General features: G+C 35.3%; 1 protein-coding gene and 1 non-coding gene across 2 annotated transcripts; both read left to right on the forward strand.

Moving 5' to 3' along the window:
* Positions 1 to 2,552: 2,552 nt before the first annotated feature.
* Positions 2,553 to 2,624, forward strand: TRNAQ-CUG. Its single transcript has one exon. It is a non-coding gene; the product is annotated as a tRNA-Gln (tRNA).
* Positions 2,625 to 2,807: 183 nt separating this feature from the next.
* Positions 2,808 to 11,196, forward strand: LOC111450522 (basic leucine zipper and W2 domain-containing protein 2-like). Its single transcript, XM_023090706.1, has 8 exons — positions 2,808 to 2,988; positions 3,664 to 3,687; positions 4,586 to 4,691; positions 4,791 to 4,859; positions 7,387 to 7,880; positions 8,091 to 8,352; positions 10,590 to 10,798; positions 10,906 to 11,196. The coding sequence occupies exons 1-8, from the start codon at positions 2,984 to 2,986 to the stop codon at positions 10,973 to 10,975; spliced, it is 1,239 nt and encodes a 412-aa protein (XP_022946474.1). The 5' UTR covers positions 2,808 to 2,983; the 3' UTR covers positions 10,976 to 11,196.
* Positions 11,197 to 13,995: the final 2,799 nt, after the last annotated feature.

A 13,995-nucleotide genomic window follows, 5' to 3' on the forward strand; every position in this document is an offset into this window, starting at 1 on the left:
ATATGAAGTTTTAAACACAGGTTGTCAGGTTCATGTCTTGTACCGTAAATCTTAGGGGGAGTGTATTGGAGAACAAACCAAGAACATAGAAAATAACCAAGAATGAGACATCAATGAAGAACTAGAACATGAATTAAGTCCAAATCAAGGTTGAAACCTCATAATCCAAGGACAAAAATCCTCAAGCTAGACCATGCAAGAACTCATAACTTAAGAACAAAACGTAAGGGCAGAAGTACTTGCAATAAGAACCAAAACAAGTCAAAGAAGGAGTGTAGTGCCTACCATCTCAAGGACTTGATTAAGAGCCTACAAATAGGCTACTCACTGAGTCTTTGTACTCGGTCCATGTTTTTCATGTAAATAAGAAGTTGGCTGAGGTTGAAAGCGGACTTTGGAGCAAGTGTCATAGACAAGTCTCAACCATCGTCCTCAAACCTTTTCATTTTAAAATATTTGTATTTGTTCCTTATTTTGTGTTTTAACTATTCAAGTATGAACTCTATTTTAATATAATATAAATATATTGTATATTATGTTTTAAATTCTCCTTGTCTTATTTCGCGAAAATTTTGCCTACCTTTTCACACCATCGAGCCAATCCTTAAGCCACGACTCTTGTAAAAACGGGTAGAGACAAAATTTCTTCCTCTCATCATAAATATATAATAATTTGAGAAGATAAAACGTTGCCACTAATTATACGTGCAAAAGATTTAAGGGTATAAACCCTTCCTACTATATGCATAAGATCTGACCAGAAGAAGGAAAGGATAACTCCATCAAGCCTCAATATAGGCGGAACCTAACATTCAATGCCGATTAAGGTCGTTTCTATCTTTTAAGTTGTATCTATTTGCCTCGGTTCTACAAAATACTATTCAAAGTTGAAAGGGATAGAAATATTATTTTAATTTATTATTATTATTATTTTTTTATTCTCAAACCTTTTCATTTTTTGGTTAAGGGTAAAGTTGATTTTTTACCATAGTCCAGTGGTTAGGACATTGGACTCTGAATCCAGTAAAATGAATTTCGAGAGCGACTGAATGATGAGCATTGAGCTTTAAATTTTTGGGTATTTCATTCTTTAAGTTTCTTCCAAATTTAAGATTTATTGTCCATCATTTAATTCCAAACAAGCTCCTACATGTTCTAAATCGAATTACCTACAAATTTCATGAAAGAATCGAGAACCTAGAGTGCCTGAATCTGACCTATTCCCTCAATCTCACCCACCATTAACACTAAGGAGGAATGCTTGAAAATTCAATCCATACTTGCACACGATGAGTGTCCAATGACTAATTCTCAAGACCATGAAGTCTAATAAGTTATTAGAACGAAAGTAATTGAAGATTTTATAGAATCTAAGTTAGTTTTAAGGAATTTGGGGGAAACTTCAAATTTCTTTTCTATGGTCCTTCTTAGTTTTGATTAATCGTTCTTTAGCTGGTTGGCCAAAAAAAGGGAAAATCGAGGGGAGTTGAGGCCTTAGAAAGTTTGACTAAGGACTCGAGCGTCTTGATTTGGAAATTGGACTCACAAATTTGTCCCACAAATTTGACTAAGGAATCTTGAATAGTATGTGGTTGACATACAAGAGTATCGTATTCAAGTAATAAACAAAGGATCTATAGTATTTAGATAAGATTGGGTGCCTTATCTGGGTAACACTATTGATAAGGCCCACTTTGTAATCGTTACAAATGATTTGATTCAAATCGTTCATGTGGAGACATGTAAATGAGGTATCCTATACAATGAGTTTGTATAAGACTGACCAAAGAATATTTTATTTCTTTTTATAAATCTGTTAATTGAGAAGATTAATATTGCACATGATGATCATATGCAACTCGATCTTAATTTTGACTGATGATCATATGCAACTCGATCTTAATTTTGACTGAGTTATGAACTCCCTGTGAGGACTTGTCCTTTAATTTACATGGGTGAGAATGACTCTTCTAGCGATTCAATATGCCTACAATTTTGAGGACTTTGACCAAATAGAGAGTTAGATAGCATAATATCATGATATAGAATTTACTAATTTCCATATAAAGAAAGTGATGAGTTGTTCTAGTAAGTACTGATTTTGGAACTTAATAATGGGCCCTACTCTCTTATTGGCCCGATAGAGACTTGGTTTATGATTAGATCATAACTAAATTATTCATTAGAGAATTAGTGCTACTTAAGGTGAAAGATCGACTTACTTATAATGATTATATCAATGGACATAACTTATCCTAAGATGCATAAAAGTGCAACTATAGGTTTATAGTGGAGTGACCTATAATTAATGAATGAAAATTGATTAATTAAAGAATTTAATTAATTAATTTTGTATCATTAGACCTTATAACTCCATGAGATCCCTAGTAACGCTAAGAGAAATTTGAAGGATTGAAATTAATATTTAATATATTAGATATATTAAATAAGTTGAGAAAAATATTTAATTTAAAGAGTTGAAATTAATATTTAATTTATTAGATAGGTTAGATAAAATAAAAAAAGAATTATAATAATTCAATAAACATCAAGGTCCTATGGTCTAGTGGTGAGGACATTGGACTCTGAATCCAGTAACCCGAGTTCAAATCCCGGTGGGACCTATATCCTAATTATTTACAATAATCATTTAGATATTTTTGAAACGAAATGTTAAAAGGGGTTGAAATGATGTCTTGATACGATGACGTGGGACCCCACTAACCTGACAAACAATATAAAGTAATTTTGCAAATCAAGTCCTTACTTTTACGGCGTAATTAAATTCGGCCGCCTATTTTATGTTGATTTCATTTCGCTATCACTACATACTTCTGCTCGAGCAGCAATCCAGTTATCGTTTTCCTCTCTTTATTTCTCCGTTTTCTTTCCCTTTCGCCTCTCTCGGTCATCTTCTACCGACGAACTCAAGCGACTTTTACAGACTCATTAAGCTTTCTCCGATCTTCACTCGTCTTGGTTTATGAGGTTTCATCTCTTCCTTCTCTCCCGTCTTTTCATCTTTCTTTCGTTAGGTCTGGCTTATGATTTCGATTCGGAGATTTGGTTCCATGGATCTGTTCGCTTTTTTCTTTTGGTCACTTGCGATTTCAGATTCGGCCTTTTTCATGCTCATTTTGCTCCCGGTTATGTTTTGTTTTGATTACTCTTTTTAATTCGTTAATGAATTTATCTTCTGGTTTGGATAACCTATCACCTTTTATTATTAATTTTTTTGATTTTTTTGGTCGTAGTGGATCCGCTTTCTAGGTTTATTCGGAAAAAGATTTGATAACTTACTTAGGGTTTAATCTTGAAAGAACAAATTCTATTTTTTCTTTTGATAAGAAAAGGCACATGATTTTTTTTAAAGCCAATGCTGTTCCCTTTTAACTTCTTAGTGCGACTTTCAATTTGTAAGTTCGATAAACGCCCCCTTGGTGATGGCGACATATTTTAAAATTTTTTAACGCGCCTCAGAGTAGCAGATATTTCCCCGAGTTGCGCTTTTTAATTTAAGTGAAGGAGGAAGCGCCTTTTTCGTTTCGCCAGTTACCCCCTCCCCCTTACAAAATGCACGCTATTTTTTATTCACTTTTGCTATGTACTTTGTTGTCTGACTCGTTTTTATCTTGTGTGGATCTTGTTTTCTTGTATATGCAGCTCGAAGGAGAAACCCACTCTTGGGTAAGCCTTTTTCTACTCTCATCATCTTCCATGTTGTGTGTTCTTTGTGTGGAGTTAGTTTCTGGTTAATTTTTTAAAACGTGATTGATGTGTTATTGCTTATTATTACGTTCTGACACTTGTGTCGATCATTCTCTCTTTGTAGTATTTGACCGTGGTTTTCTCAATTATTCCGGATGAATGGAGTTGTAGGGTTACTTGTGATAGATAAGTGAGGTCTTGTATTGTAGTAAGGAGCGGGTCAGTTAATAATGTCTGCACCTGCAGTCATTCAGAAGGATAAGAAGATAGGTTACATGAGTGTTCCCTTTCCCCTCAACTGAATGAGATCCCTAAGAAAAGAAAAAAAAAAGGATTCTTATACCTTGATGGTTACCTTACAGTATTTTCCATTATTTATTCTGTTTTTTACGTGGTCGGGTGGAATATATTTCCCATTTAATCAATGCTTTGCATTGTATCGTCTCATTCTTGATCAATAAGGCATTGTTTACTTTTACTGCTATTTGACCGAAATTGGTGTTGGTTTTTCTCCTTTTCTCTGGTAGTTACTATTTTAGAGTAATAAATTGTGTCTCTTATTTGAAAAAATGGATCGTAATATTACATTTTTTCTATCTATGTCTGACATTTGTGGATATGCTCTTTCCGTCCTAAAGATTTGTAGCTTTATGGTACAATTCCATTTGCTCTTATAATTGTGTTCCTGTTCCAGTTTTTAGTGTATGATGCTACTATTTAATTAGTCTGGAATGTTTTTTTTTTCTTTTTGTCTTCACTTGCATGATTGGGATGTTCTTGAAACATATTCTTGCATGATTGTGATATTTTTGAAACATTTTCTTGCTATCAATGATTGTCTTACTTATTTCCACCCTCTGATTGTCTAACGTGGCAGTGGCACGCGGATTAAGACCCGCAAACGAAATATTACGATACCGCTGGACCCTGCGTCCTTTTCTGATGCAGTGGTCCAGATTTATCTGGATAATGCTGGTGATTTGGTAATTGCTGCACCATCTTTCATGATAACCAATATAGTTTTCTGCATAAAGATGATGTTGATTGATTATTTATCAATCTGACCATGATTTTCTTGACAGGAACTCATTGCCAGGAACATTGAGTCTTCAGAACTTGACTTCTCAAGATACGGGGACACCTTCTTTGAGGTATTCATTTTGATGGTGTTATCACTTGCACCCTTTTCGTACTTGATACATTTTCTAATGTGAAACGCTTTTGAGGTTCATACTCAACTGCTAACAGATTCTTTTTTACTATGTAAAAGAAGAAAATAAATTTTCTGTGTGCAAAAGGGGAATTTACATCCTTCATGTCTGCTTGCCTTCTCCAATTCCCAAAAATTTTGCACCTTTGGTTCTCTTGCCTTCATTAGGTTTTCATAGACTCGGCAGATAGGAGACCCAGAGACAGAGGTCGGGTCATACTGCACTAGACAAGAAATAACTCGATGGATTACAGCTTTCCAAGATCAGCTGAATTAGAATCTCTACTATATTAAATGGTCTTACAGTTTCTATTGGCTTATTGGAACGTGGAATAAGTTTGTTCTGTTTATAGACTTTTAACGATGTGTTTGTTGGTTTTGCCAGTTTGATTCCTGGTAGCGATGATAATTTTTAGGCCTTTTTCTTTGTTGATGGAACCTACACTATTTCTCGATGATCGGTTATGGGCTTAAGATTAATCTCCCTAAATTAGCTAGTTGGTATTAATTGTAGTGAGGTGTGGATGGTTCAACTTGCTTCATATCTTATGCTCTATCAAGTAGTGATTGGGTTCTTAAAATTTGTTTGGCTCCTTGGAGTCCTATCCGAGACCCTAGCTTTATGGCATTTGATTGAGTAGTGAAGTTTCCTCTCACTTCTCTCACATTGTCTAGATGTTGATAATGCATATCAATTGATGGAATCTAGTAGCTGTAGGGCAAAAAGTAAGTCATTTTCTATTAGTTTATTTTAGTCTCTGGCTTCTGGCTTTTGGCTCAAAGTTGATGAAAAGAGAAGGTTTTCATGTTTTTTTAATCAGATTACTTTAGGGGAGCCAGTGCAATGATTGGGTGGTTTTCAGTTGAGTTTCTTCAAAGTTATCTGAGTTCTTTAAGAAGGTAAGCTATGATAAAGGCACTTAGGGTATTGTTTGGCTGGGGAAAATTTGCATGGTTGGAGTGCGGAGATTGCGACTTTATCAAATGAAGGAAAGAAAAGAAGTATAACAATTCTTTCCCATTGGTGTTTACAAGTGAGGACAGTGTGTATTTTGAGAAATGATATAAATTTGTCACAGGATATATGAAGATTAATGTCTTTAAGGGACGGGAGACAAGAATTTTGAAGCTATTTTTCTCATGCGATTTTGTCAAGCTGGAAAAGTTTGTGTCGGTTTAAGTTGGGGATTGTGTGATTATATTTGGGAGGCTTGAGAAGTTTTTTCCCTGGTTTCAGGCAGGATTGCATGACTTGTATTCTAGGAGGAGTTTATGTGTAGTATTTGTGTTTAAGTCTGGAAACTTCTTTTTCAACTATTTGTTAGTTTCCATTTGATATAATTTCTTTTTGCTTTCAATTAAAAAAAAATAGCACAAGAAAATAATAACCACAAAAGAACGTAGATGAGATCACAAGGAACACATTCTAGAAACTTGAGATGACTTTGAGTGATGTTTGGTCCTTCGTAAGATTCCATGTTTCTGTCTAGCTTTCGACGGTGAAGTCTTTTTATAATTATTCTTTCGGGCCTTATTTACTTGATTAGAGAACCTTGGCTCGTTTTTTGCAAGCTTTGTTTTTTGTTTGACCTTATTTTCTATCAATTTTTTCTCAATGAATGTTTGATTAATAAAGACAAAAGAGCTGGAAATAAGATCGACTCTTTAAGCTTCCTCAGTATGCCTAGGCTTCCATATAGAAATTCTCTAGTCTCTAAGTCGAATCACCTGGAAGGTCCTTAAATTGAACCAAATGGCGTGTGACACAAATTTTCTTTTGAGAGGACACTTGGATTGATCAAGCTCCCCTTCAGCTGTGTTTTTTGGATCTTTATGCAGTCACTTGCAGAAAATAGGCCTCCATCTTCGATTTGGGCCACCATGTAGTTTTTGGGCAGGGTTCCCTCTACCTCCTTAGGCTGTTCTTGTTCCTTTTGTCAATGAATTCCTTTAAAGTTCCTTTTCTAAATGAAACAAGAAAAGAAACAAAATTGAGCCCAATTGTGTTATCCTCAAAGATATCATTTTCATTTATGGGATGATAACCCACCGTGAATTATGAAGTTAGTGGATATTTATATGAAACTAAAATTTAGTTAATGAAAATATACCACCTAATCTTTTTAGAGAGATGACCACCCAAATCAAGATGTTCTTGATTTTAAATTTATGGGAGCTACTTCTCACTGCCAAAGAATGCCCAATTTATTTGTTTAATCTATCTATCTATCTATATATATTTCATTTTAACACTGTTTCTTTTATTTTCTTTTATCTGGAGTTGAGCAATTAATTTATGTGCGGAGATATCTCATCTCCCCTTTTCTTACATCTCTTTTGATTATGAAAGTTTGGTTCCTTATACAACTGTATAGCATCACTAAAATTTTCATTTATGGATTTATGCATTGATTTGGAAGTTCAGCTAATTGGCATTTGATTTCCACTAACATATGTTATACTTTCAGGTTATTTTCATTGGTGGTCGGACACAACCTGGGACAACAAAACCTGATGAAGGAGAGCGCCATCCATACTCTATAATTGAATGTGAACCTAAACGTGAAGCCATTCTACCATCTGTTATCTACATACAGAAAATTCTGAGGCGAAGGCCATTTCTCATTAAGTATCTTGAAAATGTTATGCGAAGGTTCCTGCAGTCACTTGAGTTTTTTGAGGAAAATGAGAGGAAAAAACTTGCAATTTTCACGGCCCTTGCCTTCTCACAGAAGCTCTCAGGCCTTCCTCCGGAGACCGTTTTTCAGCCATTGCTTAAGGATAATCTTGTGGCCAAAGGGCTAGTTCTTTCATTTATAACTGACTTTTTCAAGGAGTACCTTAGGGATAATAGCCTTGATGATTTGATTTCCATCCTGAAAAGGGGCCGAGTGGAAGACAATCTTCTGGAGTTCCTTCCCTCTGCTAAGCGATCTGCCGAGGGCTTTGCTGAGCATTTCACGTTAGTAAAATATTCAATTTACATAGTTGTTAGATCGTATATTTACTGTCCTTATTGTATTGCATAATTATTTTCATACCAATATTTTACATATTATGTGATTGTGGTAGTCTAAGTTACAAAATATAATGATTCTGATTGCTCTTGAATATGAGAATCATTATTCAATTTTGATGCTTGCATATTAAATCAATGACCTTTATTCTTCAGGAAGGAAGGTCTAGTACCCTTGGTAGAATACAATGCAAAGAAAATGTTTGATGTGAAGCTAAGTGAAATGAAATCTTCTTTAACAACCCAAATAGCCGAGGAAACTGACATTGCTGAAGTCATAGAAACTGTGAAGCACCGAATAAGAGATGCCAATTTACCTGATATTGAAGTGGTTCGAATTTTGTGGGATGTCATAATGGATGCTGTTCAGTGGTCTGGAAAGAACCAACAACAGAATGCTAATTCAGCTCTTCGCCAGGTAACCTTAATCACACACTATCATTATGTTCACTTGACTGAAACAGGTCTGCTGTTTGTTTCCCCCTTTTGTGTGTATGTGGAGAAGAAACCTTTTTATTTTTTTATTTTTTTATTTTTTTGGTTTTGTTTTTGTTATTTATAAGAAACAAAGAAACAAAGAGACCTTTTGTTTAACAAAGTGAATAAAAAAGGGAGTAAGATAAAGACAGATAGCCTGAGACTCCCCTTCACCAAAGGATATAACAATATTGCTCTCCAATCTGAAGGCCGAGATGACTAGTTACCAAAATCTCTAGCTAAAAAGTGCTTTATTTAACTAATTGGATGGATTTTTTATGAATTCCCCTTGGTCTTTGGGTGGCTATCCTTATTTCCGCTCATTGCGCAATGTAGCCAAAAAAATTCTTTCTAAACAAAGTCGTCTGCATCTCTAGGATCCTTTCTATACAATTCTCCGAAGCTTTTTGTAACCAAATACCTTATGAAATAGCGCACACACAAAATATTCTTCTAGAGAGTCTTCAAATTCCCATGGAATTGTATATTCCAAATTGTTTGAACCATGAAGCCTCTAAGGTACTGCAGAATGCATAATCTCACGTAAACGTCCTGAAAGGTAATAACCCAAGAGCGCATGATTTTTTGACCCTTGGATCTTCTTTCTTAATCAAATCTGAGGGTTAACTGTTCAATGTAAAAGGAATCAACATTCTTGAAACTGTACTATCTTAATCTTGAAGAATTGTTCTGCTTATGTATTGTTCATATAACCTAACGAAAGCTTCTATTCTCAAGTTGATGACCCTAAACCACTATCATAGCAGGAGAGAATAATTATTTGGAACTTGAGTTTCTCATGTTCTTCTGTCGTTTGGACAGACTTAGATTTCTTTTGAGCCTTGCTGTCCATCCCCCCACCCTCTCTCTCTCTTTTTGATAGGAAAGGAAAGAAGTATGGAATTAATCACAGGTCCCTTCCCAAAGAAAAACTTGTGAAGTACTGCCTTGTGTCTTGTTATAAAAATAATTTCTTGTGTCTTAAGGCACCAAAAGGAAGAAGTAAGCTTTATATAATTACAAAAGTTATGGACTAGCCTTACTCCTTCAAGACTGGAAGGCAGTGCTTCAATATTGCTGCCCATTGTCGTGATGCAAAATTTTTTTATGCCTTGGTAATTTATCAAAGTTAGTCTGAAGGTGATATATCCTCCTGTTTGAACTTCCTTACCTATCTTTGCAAAGTCTATTTCTTCTCTCCTATTCAGGGATGCTCTGAGTTTCTGAATCATCTTTAGGTAAACTAATGGAAAGTTGTTCTCCACACTCCTCTGGGATGGACGAGGGAGAGGCCCTAGGCGTCTCTATGTATCTCGATGAAATCAACTACCTACGTTTGATGAGGAAGTGACTGGGGCTGTGGTTAAGAAGAGGAATTGATGTCTAGAAAACGATCTTTCTACTGGCACGTAGGACTTCATTTATTTCATTTTTCCTCTTGTTCTCCGCACTTGCGAAAAGCTTTTTAAGTTTTGACATTGTTTTTGGGCTGGGCACACTCTGCTGTTGTTTTTTTGGAGGGTGGTAGTTAGTGAGCTTAGATAGAACAGGAGCTTTTTCAGGGGACTGAGGGTGAGTTAATTGAGGGTTTTAGTTTGTGAGCTTAGATAGAACGGGAGCTTTTTCGGGGACTTAGAGTGGACATCTATATAAATTTGGCCCAACTTGAGCACTCAAAGAAGCTTTCTCTAAGCCGAATTTTGTACTCACCAGACACTAGTGCCCTTTTGGCTGATTCTTATAAATGTTCTGCCTGCATCTCATTCAATTTGGATGTGAGTTTCGTTGTGCAATTGAAGCACATCTGTTATTTCTCATCTTTTATTACATCTATCTCTCTGTTGGAACTTTTGTTGAACATTTAGGCCTTGTTTGGTTACAATTTTGTTTCTCGTTTCTAAAGAAAAACAAAACTGCATCAGGTTAATTGTTTTTTAGTTCTGGTTCTTTATTTTTATTAAAAAAAGAACAGAAACATGTTTAATAATCATTTCTTGTTTCCCATTCTCTATAATTTTATATGAAAATTAGTTTTCAAAATTGAATATCCTAAATTTTTATGTTATAATGTTTTTATTTATGTCGGAAAAAAACTGAAAATAGAAAAAGAGATCTATTCATAAAAAACAGGGAACATGAAAGAAGATTGAGGGGGATTGACCTTTTGATTTTACACAGGTGAAAACATGGGCAGAATTGTTGAATACCTTCTGTAGCACAGGGAAACTTGAGCTGGAACTCATCTACAAAGTTCAGATGCAATGTTATGAGGATGCTAAGCTGATGAAGCTTTTCCCGGAAATTGTAAGATCTCTGTATGACCAGGATGTACTGGCTGAGGACACCATACTCTACTGGTTCCGTAAAGGAACAAACCCCAAGGGCAGGTAGGCCCAGGCCCCTATCATTTTACATAAATTTCTGTTCTAACTTCCAAATCCGTTGTGTTTGTGCTTGTTATTAAATCCTGCAATTGTAAATGCAACATTAACAGGCAGAGCTTTGTGAAGGCATTGGAACCTTTTGTGAATTGGCTGGAAGAGGCAGAAGAGGAGGAGGAATAATAGGTGGTGCAATCCCTGAAAGTCAAGTAAAACCATCTATTTTCTGAGCTCCAACTCGTGTGTTTCTTGTCTCAAGCTTGGTGTGTTCATGTACAATTAATGATATGGCTGATTTACTACCAATAATCTCAATTTAACGTTAATACTCTGGCTGCTGTTTGAGGTAATATTTCTTTTACTCTTGGTAATACTGAAAAGACTTTTAGCATATTGATTCTCTACTCTCATTTTTCTTTTATATATTGTAGTCTATGTTTAATTCGTATGTACTGTTCTGGGTGAGGGAGGAAGGGACTTTAGTTTCGCTACCCACTAAATTAAGACCAGAGAAAGGGAATACAAATAACAATCACAAAACTTGGTGATTTGGTAAAGCTGTTATTAATTAGTGATGGATGTTTAAGACACAGATCCAAGTATTTTGAGGAAAAACGTTCAGGTAAAAAGCTAACCCAAAAACCCCCCAACTTCAAACACAATAATTATCACGAATCCATATCGATAGAGCATGTTAGAGAATCATGATGATTAATAAGTAGAATAAGTATTCTTAGTCTACTAATCCATGCGAAACTCATGACCGTGCCCTGTGAACTAAGTTTGGAATAATGAATATTTATAACCAAAGAGTATAACTAGAGAGTTTAGTTGACAGACCACATTTGACCGAGAGCGAATCTTACATGCAAGTCCAAAATTTGTCTTATATAGAGCCAACCGATAAATAAAGAGGTCCTAGTATATTTGACTAGGAGCTAAGGTATTGGTTAGATAGAGGATAAGACCAAAAAACTAAAAATAACTGGTTAGGAATAAAACTTAAGTATATTGGAATGTTAATGCAATTTGTTAATGATAAGTTAGTTGTCCATCAAAATTATTTTTAATTTTTCTTTCTAGATAAATGTGATGTAATGCGATTGAGACGACTATGCGACCGAGTTGGAGACTTAGGGATCCTACCTAGATCTGAATCTCTTTAGATTGTATTTACTTTTGTTTTGAAACTTGTTCCCATAACTTGATTGTAAATAAATGTAAATTATGTTTGCTTTTGTAATAACATAATATAAAATATGAAAACGTTTTTTTAAAATATAATTTATGTTAGTAGTAATAAGAGTGAACCAAGCTTTTCGACGAGCAAATGTTACATGAAATTTATATTTAACATATCATTTAAGTTTTAAAATTTTAATTTTGTTAGGGAGTGTAAATTTTAATTTTGAGGGTAGACAAAATTTTGAAATTAATGTTTGCATATTTAAGGAAATGCTCGTGTTTAACATTATGTTTTCTTACATTTAAAAATATTTTAAAGCACTTATCAATTAAAATAAGTTCTCACTTTGATTATTTTAGTATATGTACGTTTAAAATGTTCCGTGTTTAAATTTGACCTATTTTGATTTATACACTTTTTAAATACGACCACCCGAATTTCTATTTATTTTAACCTACCTTTTATAAAAAATAGAATTCATTTAATACATATTTATTACTATATTTTAAGAAGTTTGGAAAATAAAATGAAAGTATAGTTCTCACTTAAAATAACTTTTAGACATTTGTAGTAAGTTTATTATGGTAGGCGTTGCATTAGAGCATTTCATATGTTACTATTTCCATGTTTCAACGTTATCAAAGTACTGTTAAATCATGTCTAGTCAGATTAATCTAACACGTTAAGAATATATTTTTCGTGGATGTTACAATCAGAATTGAAAAAAAAAAAATGCAAGGATTTCGGAGGACGCGTAAATATCGGTGGTGACGGCGGAATTTTTGGATCCCACCCGACCATGACTTTGCAAATCGTCCACAGACGTGCCCTCCCTCCTCCGGTCATTAGCAACGCCTCAAAGTTCCTGCAGAGAAGAAGATAGAAGGAAATCAAGAGAGAGAGAGAGAGAGAGAGAGATAATCGAAGTTCTGGCAACGCGCCGACGAGATACCTACAATCCCACACCGAGCAAACCAAATCGAAAACACCCCTCCGGCCTAATATCCACCCACACTGAGCAGCCAAACCAGGTGAGGAAGAAAGATCCATCGGATTCGGGCCAGACCCACGGTCCAACGAAACTGGCCTACAGCCTAAGTACCTGCGGTCCAGCCCAGTAAGCCGAGGCCCAAAGAGCAGTCCGACCTAGTAGCCTTTCGCAGCCGACGACCTGAACTGCAACCCAAACCAGACTGCAGCCCTCTCCCCAACCCTCAGCGCCTGAGCGACGTGGCTCACCCTATTGTCGCCACGTGTCGTCCAGCGGCACGAGCAGCCCTTCGACTCGACGTAAAAATGGCTCACGACGACCTCCAGCGACACTCCAGTGGCTCCACGACTTATTCGGCTTGGCTCCTCAGTTTCCATCGTTTCGACCCTCTCGGACCCATTTTCGGCCCCAGTTAAGGTAATTGAGGCTGTTTTAGAGTCGTATTTCACATTTATTAAATTATTATTAATTTAATTATGAAATACTAATGAAAGGTGACAAACGGCGTAATAGGAAACAAATCCCGACAACATTTGAAGCAACTCTTAAGGAACAGGAGCTTACGTTTAGCTATTTAGAGAGTACTTCAGCCAAGACCAATCAAGTAAGTGACTTTACTATAGGATAAGCTAGAATTATTTGCAATACAATTTTATTTACGAGTATGACGATGTATGAGTATGATGCTTGAGCTGTGATGCATGTTATATGTATGTGATTTATGCTTCGATGCATGACATACATAATATGTTTGATGCACTTGATGACTTATTGATGAGTATGATGTTGCATGATGTTTTCCATATTGAGCATGCTATATGAGTATGATTGCCATACTGCATCATGTCTGTTTGTGAAATAGTGAGTGATTGAATAGTTGATGAGAATATTAAATTAAAGAGGAAGAATACTCTATATATAAGAGAATACAAAAAGATATTTAGAAAATCTATCCTTGGGAGAAAATCTGTTAAAGAAACCAGAAAACAAAACAAATCAAAACTAAATCAAATAAAAAACTAAATC

This window comes from Cucurbita moschata, unplaced genomic scaffold (assembly GCF_002738365.1).
Source record: "Cucurbita moschata cultivar Rifu unplaced genomic scaffold, Cmos_1.0 Cmo_Scf00012, whole genome shotgun sequence".
NCBI classification, from domain to species: domain Eukaryota; kingdom Viridiplantae; phylum Streptophyta; class Magnoliopsida; order Cucurbitales; family Cucurbitaceae; genus Cucurbita; species Cucurbita moschata.

Excerpts from the sequence above, each read along its gene's own strand:
- LOC111450522 (XM_023090706.1), top strand. Across the intron at positions 7,881-8,090 it reads GGCTTTGCTGAGCATTTCAC|GAAGGAAGGTCTAGTACCCT; the intron begins GTTAGTAAAATA and ends TTTATTCTTCAG. Across the intron at positions 10,799-10,905 it reads GGAACAAACCCCAAGGGCAG|GCAGAGCTTTGTGAAGGCAT; the intron begins GTAGGCCCAGGC and ends CAACATTAACAG.